The sequence below is a fragment of the Panulirus ornatus genome, chromosome 68 (assembly GCF_036320965.1).
Source record: "Panulirus ornatus isolate Po-2019 chromosome 68, ASM3632096v1, whole genome shotgun sequence".
NCBI lineage: Eukaryota > Metazoa > Arthropoda > Malacostraca > Decapoda > Palinuridae > Panulirus > Panulirus ornatus.
The window spans coordinates 11,938,702-11,960,287 of NC_092291.1; the positions used below are offsets into that span (position 1 = coordinate 11,938,702).

At 37.4% G+C, this 21,586-nt stretch overlaps 2 protein-coding genes across 8 annotated transcripts in view; one reads left to right on the top strand and one right to left on the bottom strand.

Moving 5' to 3' along the window:
- The window catches only part of LOC139747489 (retinol dehydrogenase 12-like), a 22,626-nt gene continuing 1,040 nt past the window's right edge, over nucleotides 1-21,586 (top strand). Inside the window, exons 1-9 of one of the 4 annotated variants that reach the window (XM_071659871.1) lie at nucleotides 1-123; nucleotides 6,276-6,495; nucleotides 12,685-12,879; nucleotides 13,940-14,128; nucleotides 14,338-14,496; nucleotides 15,253-15,372; nucleotides 15,734-15,917; nucleotides 16,227-16,308; nucleotides 17,855-17,903. In XM_071659871.1, the coding sequence (XP_071515972.1) occupies nucleotides 6,378-6,495; nucleotides 12,685-12,879; nucleotides 13,940-14,128; nucleotides 14,338-14,496; nucleotides 15,253-15,372; nucleotides 15,734-15,917; nucleotides 16,227-16,308; nucleotides 17,855-17,902 (1,095 nt within the window). In that variant the 5' untranslated portion in view covers nucleotides 1-123; nucleotides 6,276-6,377 and the 3' untranslated portion in view covers nucleotide 17,903. Of the gene's footprint in view, nucleotides 124-5,917; nucleotides 6,046-6,275; nucleotides 6,496-12,684; nucleotides 12,880-13,939; nucleotides 14,129-14,337; nucleotides 14,497-15,252; nucleotides 15,373-15,733; nucleotides 15,918-16,226; nucleotides 16,776-17,854; nucleotides 17,904-21,586 lie in introns of those variants that run through there. The other 3 variants (XM_071659873.1, XM_071659872.1, XM_071659874.1) reach the window with 3 other exon arrangements.
- The window catches only part of LOC139747488 (uncharacterized), a 12,748-nt gene continuing 9,071 nt past the window's right edge, over nucleotides 17,910-21,586 (bottom strand). The window contains exons 5-6 of one of the 4 annotated variants that reach the window (XM_071659869.1): nucleotides 20,610-20,879; nucleotides 17,910-19,504 (exon numbers count right to left, since the gene is read on the bottom strand). In XM_071659869.1, coding sequence (XP_071515970.1) covers nucleotides 19,448-19,504; nucleotides 20,610-20,879 — 327 coding nt within the window. In that variant the 3' untranslated portion in view covers nucleotides 17,910-19,447. Of the gene's footprint in view, nucleotides 20,880-21,586 lie in introns of all 4 variants that reach the window. The other 3 variants (XM_071659870.1, XM_071659867.1, XM_071659866.1) reach the window with 3 other exon arrangements.

Below are 21,586 nucleotides of genomic sequence, written 5' to 3' on the forward strand. Positions count from 1 at the left end.
AAAACGGGGAAGCAAAACAGTACGTCACTTAGGCGGCAGACGATTCCGAACATCAGCAAGATGATTTTGCAAGACCCTAAGGTCGAGGAATAGGTTTCCAGTAACACGAAAGAAATAACAAAGGTTAGTTGCCCGAAGACATGATGCTACTACTGAAAGATTGATCCCTTAATTAGTACAATATCATTAACATCAGTCATTATTCATGTTACAAAAATGGCGCCAGGCACGGGTATTAGGGAAAAACATTGCAGGACCTGCAGACACATATATATCACATGGTACCATATGATCAGCTTTTGTCGCACTTTAACAAATTCTCTGTACCTACTACACTTAGAACATTTAAGCACAGTTGCATGTTCATTTTTGGTGCATAAAACAAATCAGACATCCTCTTGGTGAAAAATAAGGCATATAAGACCTGTAACGCTTTTTGCAAAGAGTTTTTTAAGTCAAGCCTATAGTGTAGCTACGCAGTACAATAAGTTACTTTAGACAAGCTTTTGAACATGTAATACAGGGATATACCGAACAGAGCACAACACTTAGCCAGGTGAGAGAATGACAGACTCGGAAGAGGGCTTCCAATGCCCGTGTAGTAAATTTAGTACATTTACTCGTTCTGTCAAGTAGGAAAATATTGTTCCAGTTACTGAAAATCGTGAAAGATAAGGGTAATATTTTTATACAGGAATTTTTTATATTTTCAGATAAGTATATTCCTTTTAATTAACCACATTTTCTGTTAAAGGAGATTTGCGTTTTTATTGGAAAATATGTGGTCGATGGCTCAACTTGATTATTAAATCATCTATTTTTGCGACAGACTATCGTGGCTGCGATCAACACAGGCGTGTTACCCATTACAGATCGTTTTAATTCACTTTAATTATGCTAAACCTCCCGTTCTAAACTGCCCACGATAATTCTTCCATGGTCACGTGTGATCTCGTGAAAAGCGTCAGTCACTCCGCCCAGACTGCAGTGATAGTTCGCATTGGACATTATGCACATTTGGACTAAACATAAGTTTAAGTAGATTGTTCCTAGGTTTTGGGGTTCCGTGATCCTTTGATGCCCAATAAAGGTGACTTGAAGAAAATGACAAAACACCCTTGGGAGACGTAAGTGCCAAGCTCACATTTTCAAATCTCACCGTTGTGATGCCCATTGTGATGCTGCAGAACTGAGTGGTCGGACTTATTTCAGCGAATCTACCTATGAGAATTATTGTTTTCCAAAGTTCATTTGGACATATTATTTTTAGGGTTACTATGTTTAATGATGTGTGTGTGTGTGTGTGTGTGAAGTTACCGAGTTATCCAGTCCGACTCTCATACAAAGAAAAAAAAAATAGTGAAAGTGGTTAATAAATCGAGAAAGACCCCATGAGGATACACATGTACGTGAGCGAATGTTAAATCAGTTAAAAAGTGACACAATGTACGACTTCAATTGACAGGAAATGTATTTAATGTATAATGGAATTTCTAACACAGACGGATGAGTTAAAGTTTTCTGAAAGAAGAATCTGGCAATTATAGAGAAACTAAGCCAATGGCAATTGAGTGCGTCGCTGAAGCCTTAGGGCCAATGACAAGGTAGATATCGTTATTCACACTGGAAAAAAAATGCTTGAGTTTGCCGTATTCATTTAATCATTAACCTTACCAGATATATCTAATCTGTTCCACTGAGATTTTTCGTGCTTAATATGGAAATATAGTCTTGGAAGATGGAAGTTATATATATATATATATATATATATATATATATATATATATATATATATATATATATATATATATATTTTTTTTTTTTTTTCTTTCTTTAATGCTATTCGCCATTTCCCGCGCTGGCGAGGTAGCGTTAAGAACAGAGGACTGGGCCTTTGAGGGAATATCCTCACCTGGCCCTCTTCTCTGTTCCTTCTTTTGGAAAATAAAAAAAAAAAAAAAAAAACGAGAGGAGAGGATTTCCAGCCTCTTTTTTTTTTTTTTTTTAATTTTCCAAAAGAAGGAACAGAGAATTGGGCCAGATGAGGGTATTCCCTCAAAGGCCCAGTCCTCTGTTCTTAACGCTACCTCGCTAATGTGGGAAATGGCGAATAGTTTGAAAGAAAAAAGAAAATATATATATATATATATATATATATATATATATATATATATATATATATATATATATATATATATATTTTTTTTTTTTTCAAAAGAAGGAACAGAGAAGGGGGCCAGGTGAGGATATTCCCTCAGAGGCCCAGTCCTCTGTTCTTGATGCTACCTCGCTAACGCGGGAAATGGCGAATAGTTTGCAAGAAAATATATATATATATGCAAACGCGGGAGACAGCGGCAAAAAAAAGGGCAAATGAGAGTTGGGGTGAGAGACTATCAGTAAATTTTAGGGAGAATAAAAAGATGTTCTGGAAGGAGGTAAATAGGGTGCGTAAGACAAGGGAGCAAATGGGAACTTCAGTGAAGGGCGTAAATGGGGAGGTGATAACAAGTAGCGGTGATGTGAGAAGGAGATGGAATGAGTATTTTGAAGGTTTGTTGAATGTGTCTGATGACAGAGTGGCAGATATAGGGTGTTTTGGTCGAGGTGGTGTGCAAAGTGAGAGGGTTAGGGAAAATGATTTGGTAAACAGAGAAGAGGTAGTAAAAGCTTTGCGGAAGATGAAAGCCGGCAAGGCAGCAGGTTTGGATGGTATTGCAGTGGAATTTATTAAAAAAGGGGGTGACTGTATTGTTGACTGGTTGGTAAGGTTATTTAATGTATGTATGACTCATGGTGAGGTGCCTGAGGATTGGCGGAATGCGTGCATAGTGCCATTGTACAAAGGCAAAGGGGATAAGAGTGAGTGCTCAAATTACAGAGGTATAAGTTTGTTGAGTATTCCTGGTAAATTATATGGGAGGGTATTGATTGAGAGGGTGAAGGCATGTACAGAGCATCAGATTGGGGAAGAGCAGTGCGGTTTCAGAAGTGGTAGAGGATGTGTGGATCAGGTGTTTGCTTTGAAGAATGTATGTGAGAAATACTTAGAAAAGCAAATGGATTTGTATGTAGCATTTATGGATCTGGAGAAGGCATATGATAGAGTTGATAGAGATGCTCTGTGGAAGGTATTAAGAATATATGGTGTGGGAGGCAAGTTGTTAGAAGCAGTGAAAAGTTTTTATCGAGGATGTAAGGCATGTGTACGTGTAGGAAGAGAGGAAAGTGATTGGTTCTCAGTGAATGTAGGTTTGCGGCAGGGGTGTGTGATGTCTCCTTGGTTGTTTAATTTGTTTATGGATGGGGTTGTTAGGGAGGTAAATGCAAGAGTCCTGGAAAGAGGGGCAAGTATGAAGTCTGTTGGGGATGAGAGAGCTTGGGAAGTGAGTCAGTTGTTGTTCGCTGATGATACAGCACTGGTGGCTGATTCATGTGAGAAACTGCAGAAGCTGGTGACTGAGTTTGGTAAAGTGTGTGGAAGAAGAAAGTTAAGAGTAAATGGGAATAAGAGCAAGGTTATTAGGTACAGTAGGGGTGAGGGTCAAGTCAATTGGGAGGTGAGTTTGAATGGAGAAAAACTGGAGGAAGTGAAGTGTTTTAGATATCTGGGAGTGGATCTGGCAGCGGATGGAACCATGGAAGCGGAAGTGGATCATAGGGTGGGGGAGGGGGCGAAAATTTTGGGAGCCTTGAAAAATGTGTGGAAGTCGAGAACATTATCTCGGAAAGCAAAAATGGGTATGTTTGAAGGAATAGTGGTTCCAACAATGTTGTATGGTTGCGAGGCGTGGGCTATGGATAGAGATGTGCGCAGGAGGATGGATGTGCTGGAAATGAGATGTTTGAGGACAATGTGTGGTGTGAGGTGGTTTGATCGAGTAAGTAACGTAAGGGTAAGAGAGATGTGTGGAAATAAAAAGAGCGTGGTTGAGAGAGCAGAAGAGGGTGTTTTGAAATGGTTTGGGCACATGGAGAGAATGAGTGAGGAAAGATTGACCAAGAGGATATATGTGTCGGAGGTGGAGGGAACGAGGAGAAGAGGGAGACCAAATTGGAGGTGGAAAGATGGAGTGAAAAAGATTTTGTGTGATCGGGGCCTGAACATGCAGGAGGGTGAAAGGAGGGCAAGGAATAGAGTGAATTGGAGCCATGTGGTATACAGGGGTTGACGTGCTGTCAGTGGATTGAATCAAGGCATGTGAAGCGTCTGGGGTAAACCATGGAAAGCTGTGTAGGTATGTATATTTGCGTGTGTGGACGTGTGTATGTACATGTGTATGGGGGGGGGGGGGTTGGGCCATTTCTTTCGTCTGTTTCCTTGCGCTACCTCGCAAACGCGGGAGACAGCGACAAAGTATAAAAAAAAAAAAAAAAAAAAAAAAAAAAAAATATATATATATATATATATATATATATATATATATATATATATTATATATATATATATAATATATATATATATATATATAATATATATATATATATATATATATATATATATATATATATATTATATATATATATATATATATATACGTCCACACACGCAAATATACATACCTATACATATCAACGTATACATATATATATACACACAAACATATACATATATACACATGTACATAATTCATACTGTCTGCCTTTATTCATTCCCACTGCTACCCCGCCACACATGAAATAACAACCCTCTTCCCCCGCATGTGCGCGAGGTTGCGCTAGGAAAAGACAAGGCCACATTCGTTCACAGTCTCTAGCTGTCATGTAATACTGCACCGAAATCACATTTCCCTTTCCACATCCAGGCCCCACAGAACTTTCCATGGTTTACCCCAGACGCTTCACATGCCCTGGTTCAATCCATCGACAGCACGTCGACCCCGGTATACCACATCGTTCCACTTCACTCTATTCCTTGCACGTCTTTCACCCTCCTGCATGTTCAGGCCCCGATCACTCAAAATCTTTTTCACTCCATCTTTCCACCTCCAATTGGGTCTCCCACTTCTCGTTCCCTCCACCTCTGACACATATATCCTCTTGGTCAATCTTTCCTCACTCATTCTCTCCATGTGACCAAACCATTTCAAAATACCCTCTTCTGCTCTCTCAACCACACTCTTTTTATTGCCGCAGATTTCTTTTACCCTATTATTACTTACCCGATCAAACCACCTCACACCACAGATTGTCCTCAAACATCTCATTTCCAGCACATCCACCTTCCTCCTCACAACTCTACCTATAGCTCACGCCTCGCAACTATACAACATCGTTGGAACCACTATTCCTTCAAACACCCATTTTTGCTTTCCAAGATAATGCTCTCGACTTTCACACATTCTTCAACGCTCCCAGAACTTTCGCCCCCTCCCCCACCCTATGATTCACTTCCGCTTCCATGGTTCCATCTGCTGCCAAATCCACTCCCAGATATCTAAAACACTTCACTTCCTGTTTTTCTCCATTCAAACTTACCTCCCAATTGACTTGTCCCTCAACCCTACTGTACCTAATAACCTTGCTCTTATTCACGTTTACTCTCAGCTTTCTACTTTCACACACTTTACCAAACTCAGTCACCAGCTTCTGCAGTTTCTCACGAATCAGCCACCAGCGCTGTATCATCATCGAACAACTGACTCCCTTCCCAAGCTCTCTCATCCACAACAGACTGCATACTTTCCCCTTAACTGCATAATGATATTGATGGGTAAATACGTGATTTATCCCGTCACTTTTTGCTTGTCTGAAAAGCTCAGCTATTTCCTATCACTGCAATTTGAGCTGCTCTAGAGATCCTAATCCTCTGCATTAAGTTATTCACTGAATCTTTTAAGTCTTCTGCAAAGTATTAAATTCTAAGTTAGTCGATTGAATACTTCCTAAAAATCGTTTCGTTTCGTTCATTGTATTTGGTATTCTAATCTAAAGGATGATATTAATATCCTTTCTGACGATGGTAAAGTACTTGAATACGACGGGATAACTCATGATTTAAGGTTACGCCATCATACCCAAGGAATGCCTCGTCATTGTTAAGAGGTTAACAAGAATATGTGATGTGCTTTCTTAAGAAGTAGGATACCCTTGAGTATCAGAAGTCATTCAAAACATCTTAGTTGTGTTTGTATGTGGAATATGATTTATATATTCAAAGCAGGATACATGTGACGTCGGTATCGACTCCAACCAGTTGGGAGTCAGCCACGACTTACCTCGTAATAATATCGCATGCATATGACTATAGGGGATATTGTTCTCGTTCCTCCTAGGGAAACAAGCCCAACGCCCATCCCAACCTTGGGGCTCTTGACAAAAGATGCTCCAGCACACTCGCCATCATCAGTGATTTCTCGAACAAAGGACGGAGAGTTATGGAGAAAGTACGCAGTTCCTTAAGTTTACATTGGGTGTCTGTGCATTATTTTACCAGAGGATGGGGAACCTTTTTCGAGCAAGAATACTACGGTCTCTCAGTTTTATGCACGTTAGGTAAGTGACATTATGTTGAATTTGTTAGTAAGAGTAAATGATCAACGAAAGTAGATGATAGTGTATTGAGCAATATTTAAGAAATGCAGTATTAATAGACACTGTTTGGAAGTGAAATGTAAAGATGTTAACCTTGGGGTACAGTTGATGTGTTTTAACTTAGAATATTGTCGTTCTGTATAAGTGATGCAGTGCTTCTTTAGATAAAACCTTCAGAACTGATGAAAGTGGTGTAGGGTAAGGCTGGAGGGACATTCAGATGTGTAGCTGTTCTGAAGTCCTCATAACAATTGTGTTTTGTCTTCAGTCATAATATATTATGAATTATGTATTAACCAATAATAGGTTATGACCTCATGAAATCTTGTGAGAGAATTCAGGAAAGATTTTCATACAGCATCCCCGTTCCCAAAGACAATGTTTTCCATTTTCAAATATTTGGTAACGGTGTGCGACACTTTGGCTAAACTACATTTTGTAACGAAAATAACGGAGAACAAATGTCATTATCTACATTAAACTTAAATTGTAGGTAAAAGGTAGTTGGATTAGGTTTATATAGGTACAGTTGTATTTACTGTTATTTGTAACAAGCACCATACTCATAATGTTTAAAACTGCCTAGGTAATTCTACAGAAGAATAAAACAATAGTAAAACGGACAGTACGTGGCTTTTAGAATGACATTTACATTACTGTACAGGTATGTAAAAAAAAAAAAAGTTTATCTAAGCGGAAACTTCTTAAGATTTGAGTAGTTACTTGAGGTTTTTAAAAGTAACTTCACAGGCAGTTGAACTGATTCTAGTAATGGGAAATTATCAAGATGAGAAATTTTGATTTACAATAGTCACTAATGGGGAGGCTGTCAAGCAAAGGGGTTATGAAGCTCAGGAAAGTGTGAGGTTATTTGATGGAAAAGTAGTTGGGAGGTTTTCAGGAATAAAACAAGCCATGGAAACGTTACCAAACTTCCCTCAGTAGTTTAGAAATAACGTATTTTCCATAGATGTGATGATATATACAAATGCTTTCATCTGTTCTTTCCCTTCATGTCGGAAGGATGTGTGCTGCAACTAGTACATTTATGTTCGAATTCACTTCAACTCTGTAACAACCTACCAGGAGCTAAACTGAACAGCTATGAATTATGTATCATGTATTCGCGATAAAAGATGTCTTATCTCTGTATTGATACTTTTTTGGTAAAATGGCCACTTTTGTTTTACAGAAGTATCTGAGGAGGAATGATCTACCTTGTCTTTTGTATGAAATGATAAAATAAAACAGTAGGTATATAGTAGGGAAACTGGTGTTAAGGTAATTGATACAATTGAAAGTATCATTAGAACTTATGCAAACCTCATCTAATATCCCCAGTAGTCAACATGTATCTTATTATTCAATATTCTTGTTGAAATATACCAGTCACACCCTTGAAATTATACCACCAACATGGTGATGAATGTCCACACAAGACATCAGAAGTGGCCTTGTTATCTCCAGCAAGAAATTGATATAATGTTATTATATTTCAGCTATCATTTCACCTATTAGGTGTAAATAGATTCTGTTGATATAAATATATTACCTAATTTGATATTAGATAAACCCACATTTTCCCTGATATGTTGAACCCTTATTGCCTTCTTTGGTAACTTTTAGAAAAATGCTTTAAATCAAACTCAAAACTTCTTGTGTTTACTGAAAACATGTATTCTCTAGTCACATTCTGTGAATATTCAAAGCTAGTAGCAGTGCAGGGCAATTCTAGACAATTACCAGTTCCTTGAAGCATTGAAAGTAACTTTGGGTATTGAATTATTTTGTTCTGCAGTGTAAATGCACTGTTTAGAGAATAATTTGCTGCAGTATGATATAATGTGCTGCAGCATATCACACAAGGCAGTTGTAGTGAGTGTTGTGAATATGAGGGAGAATGTGGTCAGGTAATGTACAAGTAAGTTTGGCACTTGTAAGAATTCTTACCAACAGAACCCATGATAACCTCCCAGGAAGCTGAGAGCTCTGTTAATTTTCAATATTCTGGTCAAAATTTCAGACGCATCCACGATTGAGTATAGTGCTAACTGCCAACAATTGTCTACACATATGACAGACCAAGCGGCCATTCACATCAACCGAACCTCCCTATGAGCAGTTATTCCTTGTGCACCACACCAATTTAATGCTACATTTCTACTCTTGTATATCTCTTGGTTGCTATGAGAGGTTAGGTGAGGTTCTTATAGGTTTCATTGAATTTTTACAGGTGTTTTACATACTTTAACATAAATTAATCCCATATTTTCCCTGATATTGATAACTCGATAATCGTCTCTATTAGTAATACTGAATGAAATATAATGCTTCAAGTTGTGCTGTGCAATATATGATTTTCTCTTCATCCTACACTAGCATTACAAAACAAAATCACTCAATATACAAAGCTAATTTTCATGCATAACTTAACTGGTAGTGTATTTATCTATCAATCTAAATTTTCATATATATATATATATATATATATATATATATATATATATATATATGTGTGTGTGTGTGTGTGTGTGACACCCATTCCCCTTGGGAACTCCCATCAAGGGGTGGCCATGGCAAAAGAATCTCCAATTATCCCTGTTCTTACATGCCTCCCTCACTTACACCATTCCACGCATTCTTCTGTTTTTCTCCCTCCAGTATTCCCCTACCCTATTTGTCCATGTTACAGTTAGTGCACCAACCTCTTTCATTGTACTATCATATACTTTCCTGGTAAACTCCCATTCTTGCATTCTTTCCAAATGCCCAAACTACCTCAAAGTGTTACGTTTCACCCATTCTGCCACTCCACAATTCATTCTCTTTGCATTCCTTGCCATACCACATCTCTCGTCTACCCTTTCATTTCTTTCATTCCATCTGGTCATACCACAAGCTCTTTTCAAATAGCTTATTTTCACAGCCAGAATTCTTGACCTCTGTGCCTCATTCCACACTTACATACTTACACACCTCCATACTTACACCTCAACCCTCCATCATTTTATAAAGGGACCTGGTGACTCTTCTACCCTATACTGCTTTCTCCCTTATCTCTCCTATATCACCACACTTACTCAAGGCAGCTCCCAGATACTTAAATTCCCTCACTTTTTCCAGTCTTTTTCCCTCCATATCCACTGCACAATTTAGTACACTTTCTTCTTTCACCTTATATGGTTTTACAAAATCTACACTTTCACTCTGTTTCGTTTCAAACACCATTACTTTACTGCAACCTGCATTTACCTTCGATCTCCTTCACTTACTCACATCATAAAACACACTTAAAACTTTATGCAACTCCTCTTCACTCTTGCAAACAACACAGTATCATCTGCAAACAGGCTTGCCACTAGATTACCAAAAATGTAGTCATAATCAAGAGTTACAGAAATTTTATAATTTATGGTAACCAGTAATTTATGATAACCACATAAACAAGAAATACAATAGAAAAATGGAAGACTGCTGTTGTTGGATTAATTTTCGTTTGAAAATCAGTTCCAGCTTTTCTTGGGTTATTTGAGGAGGACTTCAACTGCTTGAGACCCGCCCAGAGATGAGTTTAGTTCAGTTCATTTGTACTTCTGGAGGCTTTGCCATTGCAGCAGCCAAAAACTATTATTTAGAAGTAAGAATCATAACAAAGATTACTTAGGAGATTTCCAAATAGGCAGCTGAGGGTTCCAACCTGCCTTGAGTGCCTCATAGTGCAACCAATCTTTGTTAAGTTTGTCCGTGTCTCATTTGGTTTAACCAAATAAATTCTTATCGAACAAAACAGAAAGTGTGCTTAATTTTTGTTTGTCTTAAATAACTCTTCCTGGTATAAAAACACTTATAATGTTAACTTCATGAGAGCCAAAAGCACTTTGCCGGAACTGAGGTTTTAAATTTCATGAATTTATGACCACATAAGTCCTCTTGAATAATAGTTAATCACCATTATATTCTATAAAGACACTAGACTTATTACACATGCCTGAATTAGCATTCCCATCTGTTAAGACACAATTGGATGATTCAGGTTGTGAAGGTGATACAAGCACTGGACCCAATAGGACAATTGGTTCTGCATGTTACTGATTTCAGCCCAGTGTGACACGAAAAGATCACTTGGATTATGCTACATGAACTGTTCACTGACTACTTTTTTTTATTACTCCACTCAGGCAACCCAACCCACAATGCCACTAAAATATTACACACACCTTCTTCATGCACATTAGTGATAGCAATAGACATCAACAAAGCATTTGAGGCCCCCAACACATCCTCTCACAAAATATAGTTAACGCTACACTCCTCAACAGTGTACAATTCCACCCTGTACATTTACCAGTTCTGTCTATTAGATATATGTTTCATGAAGTTGACTGAATATCAGTCTGTCCTGGTTACCCTATTGCCTTGATAATGACAGCATCAATACCTCTTGGTTTTAGAGGCAAAGGCATTTAGATAGTACTGTACTTACCGCTTGCTTTTTATTTTCCAAGGCAAAGGCATTTTGATAATTCTGTACTTGCCTCTAATTTTTATTTTTCCATACTATTTTGGATGAGCTTATCCATATCAAGTTTTCTGTAAACATCTTGAGTCAGGAAGTATATGTTATCCTCCTTCCCTGTCTGCAAAATTTGCCATTCTGTGAATTGAATTGTTTTTAATGACATGTAACAGCACTAAGATCCACTGATGCACAGAGGCCTCTATCTTATTACAGTACTATGATTATTTTCATATGACACCAAGGACTTTGTGACTCACCCATGCATTCAGATAGCTTATCACAGTCACCTGAGCTTCTGATTTGGATCTGCTCCCTCCATTATCTTCTCTCTCTCTCTTTTTTTTTTTATGTCAACAAACCTTCCGCTTTAAACCTAAGACTGTGATATATCAGTAGAGTAGTCTGCATGACAGGATACCTTGTGCCAGTAGTGTTAAACTTTTGGTGTTAATGTTTTAAATTCTCAGCTGATGTATGATTTTATGTCTTATCCATAGATGTCGCTACCATCCCAGAAACACATGTTGGAAAAATATGCAACACAGTCACCTATAAATCGTCAAAGAGAGTGTGATTGCACTATCAGGGTAGGATGCCAGAAATATATGGAGACTGATATAATCAATTTTATGGATGAAAAATTCTTTTGTTTTGGATTTTTAAGCTTGATAAATAGATAAATATAAGGATATTTTTTCATTTATTCGTGTAAAGAATGTTGTGCATGTGTATATTATACATAGATACATAGATATTGCTTACAATACATAGAAATATGTATGACATAAAACAATATATAAATGATAAGTATGAGATGTGTAAAATCATGGTTTGAAAGAAAACCATGAAGGGTGCAATGTGGTTAGGTTTCTGTAGAAGAAAATCACACTAAGGAAAAGCCCATACTCATCATATACTTGCTTGAATTAAGAGCATCCGTGCTGTCAGTCATGGCTTTACCCTGTCAACTCCACACTCCCTTGCACCTTTAGAAAGGAAAGAATTTCTTTTTTTATATATAACATATGATACAGAAATATTGTGTATGAATTTTTTTAGATTTTGTTATTTTTTTGTGCACTGAGTTAGTATCATTTCAGACCATTGCTGCAGTCTAATGGTTAAAGCAGTATACATAAGCATAGTTGCACATGTTTCAGATTTACATTTTGTATTATGAAGCTGATCATATACTTTACGCATCTTCACGAGATGTGTCTCATCTTTTCACTCGATAATAAGTCCATTATGACACAGATTATTTCATACCAGGCAGGTAGATTATTGTTGCATTTTATCTCATTTTTAGCATTTGATCAGATTACCCTAGCTAAAAGTATTTGCCCATTTCATTGTTTTGTCAGTCTATAATCCAGTGTCTTTTCTTTCAGCTGTATGAATTTGCATGTATGCTGTCGTTGATTTCAGGCTAGCCAACTACATCAAAGTAATGAGTGTTGTATATAACCTGAAATGCATGATACCTGATGCTTGTTATCTTTACTTTGAAAGCATTTTCGAAATTCAAATATGTCTTAAAAGTGTGTGATGCATTTGTGCTTTCATGTATAACGATGACATTTCCATTCTTACGTATTTGTTTACAGTACTATTAATTTGTTCCATTCCAGCATGTATTATTGATGTACTTCGAGGTAACAGTCTGTTCTGCATGTTGAGTCACATGATCTTGATTGTGCTCATTCGTCGCATTTTGGCTGGCGGGATATGTACATCCACGAAACGATTGGATGGGAAAACTGTTATCATCACAGGATGCAATGTTGGAATTGGACGTGAGACTGCAAGGGACTTGAGCAGAAGAGGTGATATGTATAAATATCTGAAAGTTTGTGTCCATGATATGGTTAAAGATTTGTTTTAGTGTTGAAGAAAGTTGTGTAGGAATGAAGGACAGATTTTGAATTGTTAGTACCCTTGCATGGTATGTAACAGCATTGCAGTGTTGGTTAGTGTAGGTCAGTGACTCGTACCAGCTTCTTATTGTAGACTGTCATCCTTGTTCATTGACTGATGACATTTAATGTGTGCTGTTCTTTTGTTTCATTGAACATACACCAAAATGTTTCATGGATTAAGTGAGGAGTTTTAGATCAAAATTATAGTCAGGCTAGGAAGTTATACTTTAAATGCAACTATTATGACCAGTAACTTTATTCCTTTTTCTGTTAAGGAAGTTGTAGGTAATGTAACCTGTAGGCAATGTAATCTGTTAGGCAATGTAATCTGTAGGCAATGTAATCTGATTGAAAAGTTTGATTTTAGGAAAGTTTGTCATTGCTCAAAATCTTTTTCACTTCATCCTTCCACCTCCAATTTGGTCTCCTGCTTCTCCTTGTTCCCTCCACCTCTGACACATTTATCCTCTTTGTCAATCTTTCCTCACTCATTCCCACCATATGTCCAAACCATTTATTATTATGGTGATACTGATGATGATGATTCGTAGTGCTAATGGATAGATAGGCAGATTATTATATATTTCTGTTGCAGAGATTTTTTTTTTCAAGAGAATAATTAGATGAAGGTGATTACTTCAATTAAGATGAGATTAACTGTTTATCAAAAGAATCTAATATGTGAATGATAGTTGAGAGTGCAGGCAAACCTGTGGTTTTATAAGTATCAGAAGCTTGAGATGTATCCTCTATGAAGAGAATAAAATGGTACACTTATAACCATGTTATGATTTGGAAAGAAAAAAGAATCAGTTAATCACAATGGAGACAGATATGGATGACATCATGTCTGTATTTCTGGTAGTCCCCTTCCTCTATTTGAATGTTTTTGTTTTAGTTACCCTACATTTAAGAGTTATCTTTAGCTCCCCCATTAGTTTATATTCATTGCTTGTGTTTATTACAGGGGCTAAAATTATCATGGCATGCAGAGACACAAAGACAGCAGAGAAAGTGGCAAAGGAGATAAGTAGCCAGACTGGTGGACAGTTAGTGGTCATGAAGCTGGATCTTGCATCTTTGACATCTGTCCGAGCACTTGCTGCTAGTGTTAAATCCCAAGAAACTCAGATTCACATGTTGATCAATAATGCAGGTTAGCTTTTGTGGCATGTACATTTTTTTATATCATTTATCTGTACTCTGATGAATGAACTTTTCATTCCTTTCCAACTCCTATATATTTAATAAAGTAACTCATGTTCCTCTGTCATAGGTGTAACTAACTTACCTGCACCTTTATGAAGTTGTATTTCTGCAGTTGTTTCATTAAATCTTCTTTTGTGCTTGTTTCTGTTTTCTCAGGTGTTATGATGTGCCCCTTTATGAAAACAGAAGATGGGTTTGAAATGCAGATGGGCACCAACCATCTAGGCCATTTCTTGCTGACTTGCCTTTTACTGCCATTATTGACACATTCTGAACCTGCATGCATTATCACTGTCAGTTCTCTGGCACATGCAGGTATGAATTAACCTGTACAACTTTTTATTGTCAAATATATGGCTGTAGTGGTTTTAACATTTGGTGATTGATGATGTGTTATGGCTGTTTGTTTGTAGGAATGATACTGACTGCTTGCTTGTGGAGGGTTGGAAATACACCCTACTGATTGTTTGTGTGTACTCTTTTCAGGACTGTGATAAGCCTCTGTAAGATGGGCTGTTTTAAGAGATGGATACTTGTTATCAGTATGATGGGCTGTTTTAAGAGATGGATACTGGTTATCAGTATGATGGGCTGTTTTGAGAGATGAATGCTTTTTAAGAGTGGCATGGGCCTGCTTTACATAGGGGTGAGTTATATTGATTAGAGAGAAGACAAAAACAAGTGTCCTTTAAATCTTTTGTCGTAGGATAAAAACTGTTTTCTCTGTCTGTCTATCTGTTATCATTATGTCCATTCCATTAGGTACGTCAAATTCTCATGAAAAAGCCTCTGTCAGAAATGGGCAGAGATGCCAAGCTCCCTGGAGTAGACTTGTTATGCTGCGAGTTAATTTTGAGGTTATTAGTTTCTTGTAGGGACTAGTTTATGTTTATTTATAAAGAAATTCAATTTTTAGTGAAAGATGAAAATGAATAAAATCTTTTTAAAAAGATTTTTTCTTCAGTGGTAGTTCATTTAAGTTGGACAGAGCAGTTTTATGACACTTTGCTATCAGTCTTGCATTGTATCTTCATTTTCTTTAGATTTTCAAAAGAAATAATTTCATTCCAGGAAGTGTTATTAGATTTGATGACATGAATAATGAGAAAGATTATAATCGTCTTGTTGCCTATGGACGCAGCAAGCTAGCCAACATTCTCTTTACTCGCCAGTTGGCAAAGAGACTTAAAGGTAAACATATTGACCCAGTGATAACCCTCAACTGTCCTACCTTTTATCCTTCTCAGGAAGTGAAATAGTGTTTTATTATGATATTCTTCCTTCATAATTAGTATTTCATTAGATTAAGTCCATCACATAACACAAACTGAAATGCATATGATAAGAGGACCAGAATAATGATCAGCATATTAGCAGTTCAAGTTAGGGTTTAATAAACAGAGGAGAAACTTTAGTAATGGAAATGTTTTAGAATTTACTTACATGTACTGTTTGTACAGCACAGAAGGGTATCACATGTACTCAGTACCTCATTTGTATCTCCACTGTTAAGCATGCAAAAGTTAAAATTCATTGTACTCCACTTTTCTAGGTACAAACATCCAGGTGTTTTCTGTTCACCCAGGAATTGTACAGTCAAATCTAGGTCGCCATATTGTAGGGGGATTATCAGCATGGAGTTTTTCTACCATTTTACTGAAAACTACCATTGAGGGCATACAGACCACATTACATTGTGCCCTTGAAGCTAATCAGGAGGACCCTTACTACTACAGGTGTGTTTTTTCATATGCATTGCTTACTTACACCATAGGCACCAATAGTGAAAATGACAAATTGATCAGATTTTGTGATATGCAGTTGTGTAGAATTGCATATTAATTAGGAAAATCCTATTTTCTGAGTTCTGTAACTGCATTTTTGTGTGACTGGAAATTCAAATTGAAAATGTGTATTAGGCAGAACACAAATATCATGGTATGAAGATTATTAACTTTCCTTAATATTTAATTCATGGCAAGACATTGGGCAACTCTAGTCACCTTTGTTTATGTAAGTTCCTTTCTCTTCCTTTTCTAAAACAGTGACTGTTCTCTTGGCCATGCTAGTCCTGAAGCCCAAGATGATGAAGCAGCAGAGAAGTTGTGGCTTATTTCAGAGAAGATGGTGGGCCTTACAAAAGAACAAAATTGCTGATGCTTATTACTGTTTCTGTGTATAAAATTAGATGAATTGCTTCATTCAAATAGACTCAGTTCGTTCCCTGAGGGTTGCATCATGCTGAAAATTTTATATCTCATATTTTTGGACACTAGATAAGGTTACTTTTTTGCATTTAATTTCTTATGCAATGTATCCTTTTGTATTTGGTTTTAAAACAGGAGTGATTTTTTCACATTTTAGAGTTTTGTCATTAATATTATTTCTAGTTGTAATTACAAATCTTACCATAGAAAGACTTGATATAGTATGGTACATAACATTTGTCTCTTTTTCAGGTACATTTATTGTAACATTATTAGGAGTACATTATTATCCATTTCAGATGCTTTTATTATGACATTATTTGAAGTACACCACTAACCTTTGTTTCAGTTACATTTATCATAACATTATTAGAAGTACATCATGAACTTATGTTTCATTTGCCTTTATTATAACATGGAAGCTCTTGAACATTGAACTTGTATATTGTTTTTCTTAATATTTGAACATGAATGAATGCTATTCTTTTTCATTGTCATAATTCTCTCTATATTTCAATTAGGGCACAGCCTTGATGTGGACTGCTGTCCATGACTGAAGCCTTCAATGTAAAAAAACTAATTTAATAGGTTTTAAAGTAATTTGAAGATAAATTTTTTATGTCTATTTCTGGTCCGCTGCTTTCATTTGGTTAGTATCTGAGAAGAGCAACATTGAATATACTCTGCATTACTAGTTTCGTTTACCACATTGTAGGTCATAATTGCATTCTGCTCATCCTGACAGCATCAGATTCTCGCTGCATGGTCTGTATGTGGGCTCTTGAATCTCCCCATTTCATAAGTTGATGTATAACTGACTTGTTTTGGACATAACCTTTATGACCATGGTATTGTTTGGAAGTTAACACATAGAGCCGTTGGTTAAGGGTGGTGTTGGGAATGAGGAGCAGGTGGAGTAATGACCCCATCACTGTTAGTGAAAGAATTACATGTACATATTAAATATATGTAGAAATGAGAGCTAACACTACATAGCTGTGAGATAGCTCTAAAAATAATGTGTAATTCCCCCCTGCAGAGGTGGTGGGAATTAACCCTCTGACCCACATTCATTAAATGACGAATATTGGTGATTACATATCGGTCTGTATCTCTGATGCCTGTTTCCTCCAGGAATTTTGTCAAGGGTTGGTCAAGGCAAAAGAGTTTACATAACTTCTTAGCTTTAAGTGCCTCACCCTTACCAGGCCACTGGCAGAGGGCAACTCTTGTGCAGTGCTTCCAGAGGCTTTTACCTAATGTCCCTACTGACTACTACTACTACTACTTAGTGAGTCTACCTATACCTAATATTCCTGCCTGAAATTTCAACATACTACTTTTACCTAATGCTTCCACCAGTTGTCCCCACCAATTACTTCTACCTAATATTCCTTTATCATAAATATATGTTTCTTTAATTTGAAAGAGCACGATGGCTTTCATACTTTTACTGATGATTCCAGGTTGGACGTGAGAGGTTGTTTTTTAGCCATCAACACAAGGAGCATTGATGTAAGTAAATGTACAATTCAGATTCATAGATTGGTTTATGGTCTTTATATTCCTGTGTCTTAAATAAGACCTTGTCCTTGTGGTTTACCATGGTACTCTGTGAATAAGCACATCAGCTTTTGTAGTGTTCTAAGACACTTATAAGCAACTGGAAATGGAGGAGCAGATACTGCAGCAAAACCAAGTGCAATCCCCATATATGTAATAAATCATTCCCACTTAAAAAAGTAACAGAATACATTAAAGAAGATATGGCAGTATGGAGTGGTTATAAATGAAACTATTAAGGTGGGAAAAGATTGACCAAGAGGATATATGTGTCGGAGGTGGAGGGAACGAGGAGAAGTGGGAGACCAAATTGGAGGTGGAAAGATGGAGTGAAAAAGATTTTGTGTGATCGGGGCCTGAACATGCAGGGGGGTGAGGGGAGGGCGGGGAATAGAGTGAATTGGATCGATGTGGTGTGCCGGGGTTGACGTGCTGTCGGTGGATTGAATCGGGGCATGTGAGGCGTCTGGGGTAAACCATGGAAAACTGTGTGGGGCCTGGATGTGGAAAGGGAGCTGTGGTTTCGGGCATTATTGCGTGGCAGCTATAGACTGAGTGTGAACGAATGGGGCCTTTGTTGTCTTTTCCTAGTGCTACCTCGCACACATAAGGGGGGAGGGGGAAGGTATTCCATGTGTGGCGAGGTGGCGATGGGAGTGAATGGGGGCAGACAGTGTGAATTGTGTGCATGGGTATATGTATGTATGTGTCTGTGTATATATATATATGTGTACATTGAGATGTATAGGTATGTATATTTGCGTGCGTGGAAGTGTGTATGTATACATTGTGTATGGGGGTGCGTTGGACCATTTCTTTCGTCTGTTTCCTTGCGCTACCTCGCAAACGCGGGAGACAGCGACAAAGCAAAATAAATAAATAAAATATTAAGGTAATAGGAGAAGGCAAGCCAAGAACTAGACTTTGGAATTAATTGAATATAAGCAGGAAATAAGAAATTTTCTCAAGGTTAAGGATATGCCCTATAGACTCAATGCAATCCTTTACAAGCATTGACATGATGTTATAACAGCAGCCATATTCCTCCTAGTTAGACCTACTTGTGGAACATAAGTTATTATGCATAATACTCTCTGCTACTTATAGAGGAAGTAACCCTGACATAAGAAAATGATAAACCCAAAAGGGTTTTGAATAAAACTATTTGTTCTACTTGCTTGAGTTATATTAATAAGAAAATTAAAATGAATTGGATAAAATATTTATCATTGAGTAAGGATAATTTTACACATCAGGCTAGAATCTATACAGGAACTAAGAGCAGAAGTACTATTTAGTTGACAGCCAAAGATATGCTGCACTTATATGGAACAACTTAAACGTTGAGAACTATGATGAGATGAATTTCCTATGTATCTCTGGTTCACAGGACAATAGCTGTTAACAGCTATCATGGTGGATAGTCCATGTATCTTCAGGTCATACACAAATACCTGCCAACAGCCATAGGAGTGGATGATCCCTGTATTTGTAGGTTACACATCACTTGTGGTGGATGGTCTGTTGATCTCAGGCGACACGTCAGTTATTACCTGCAGATATAATGGTGGATGGTACATCTATTACCAAGTCACTTATTAGTAGGGCTATCATGACTCTTAACATCGGTAAGTCATAAATATGCAGATGCCTAAAGTTATGAGAACTGTGGTGCTGGATGGCACAAGTACAAGCTGGGTTGCATATGCTGTGGTTGACAGCATCATCTATAAGTTTACTCATCCACTTGAGTACAATGAATGACCCTTGAATGCCAGGCTAAGGGTCATACTGTTGTGCTTAAGGATCATACTGTCATACTTAAAGGATTGAAACCTACAACATTCATGTGGTTCACTGGAGGATATGCATTATCACAAGGAGTTTGACTATTTTTGCTTTTAAGGACAGTTATACACCTAGAATCAAATATGACTAGATTTCCAGCAGCATTGTCCTGGCTCTTGTTTGTCTTCAGTATTAGCATATATGGATCATTGCTATTGCTAGTTCACAATCTTTCAGGTGTTAAGGATGCTACAGTAACACAGATGAAGTGTTAAGTCTAGAAACTGGCAAAACTGAGTGCTGAATGCTGTTTTGATTTTATTTTTCTCGTATGATAAAACAGCCCAACTTAGCTACAACAATGTAGACTCACGTATTCCAAGAAAAGAAAGAAGGGATAACTCTGAGCAAGCTTAAAGGTACAGCAACAGTTTCATGCAAGAATGAATATTTACTGTCGTTTGGTTTCAACATCAGGGACGACTTGATTCAGGATCATCAAAGACATATGAGTGTAACTGTAAAAGTAATGTCTCATAATTTATCTGGAACAATAACTGACTTCTTGTGAAATAATGTTTGTAAGTGTACGAATACAAGGAATTCCTTGATTGAGCAAGAGCTTACATTATAACCTACTCATGTTAAAAGTATACATCATACACTAAAGTTAATGTTATGACATCAATTAGGTTATTATAGTAGGATTGTGGACTACTAGAATCATGGGAGTTACAACATATGTGCAGTAAGTAGCATTAAAGAAATGTATGGAGACCAACACTGATGCCATCATTCACCATTACATGAACTACTTTCACCTGGGTATTGAACACTATGAGCCATTTCTCCACCACTGACATGGTCTACCTGCACACCAGCCGGAGTGGAAAGTTCATCAAGAGTTTCACCACCATCAGCTACATCAGCTAAAGCCTCCAGTGCCCGACTGTCTTCCAGTGTATTTGTGAGGACTGGTGAGGGGTCTGGGGTGAGGTTGTCCCATGACATTGAGGGAGTAGGATCGTAGGTAAGGTTGAGACTATTGTTAATGGACGAGTTAAGGTCATCCCACTCTGTCTGAGTGTATCGACTCTTCTGTTGATTACCATAAGGTGCACAGCCTGGGATCCTCGGCTGCTAGGGAGAACAACATAGTCACAGATAATATAAAGTGATCCTCAAGAATACTGAGAGTAAAATGATGTAAGGATAATGATTATTTCAAACATGTACTGCAAATTACAAGTGTGAAACCAGCATTTTTTTTTTTTATCTCATGCACAAATTGCTTATTTCATTTTAGCAAGGTAGGGTCAGGAACAGATAAAAAGATGGCATCATTTGCATCCATCCTTTCTCTAGATGTCATGTATAATGCACAGAAAAGAGAACCTTCTATCCAGAGCCAAGCTCTACAGACTATTCTGAAGTTTACCTTACTAACAGCATGTCACCCCTGTTTATCTTGAAAGCTCTGACCCTGATATGCTAATGCCTCTTTCACTCCAATCATCCATCTTCTTTTTGGCCTTCCCCTTTTTCTCTTCATTTCTGACACGAGATCATAATCAGTGTTTCTTACTTTTTTTTTTTACCTATTTGTACTGTACAGGGAGGGAGTTTTACATTGTGGGGCCCCATCTCTTCAACCTTCTATCAAACAACCTCTTAAATGTACGAAGTCTGTCTTCATTAACCATGTCCCCAATCACTGTTTCTTTCATCCGCCACTTTTATACTATGAAAGGATTTGTTTTAAACTTTTTAACATGTTTCCCTATCCACATCATCAGTCTTGTTTTCAAAACTCAAAAGGTTGTGATTAGGTCACCTCTTATTCTTCT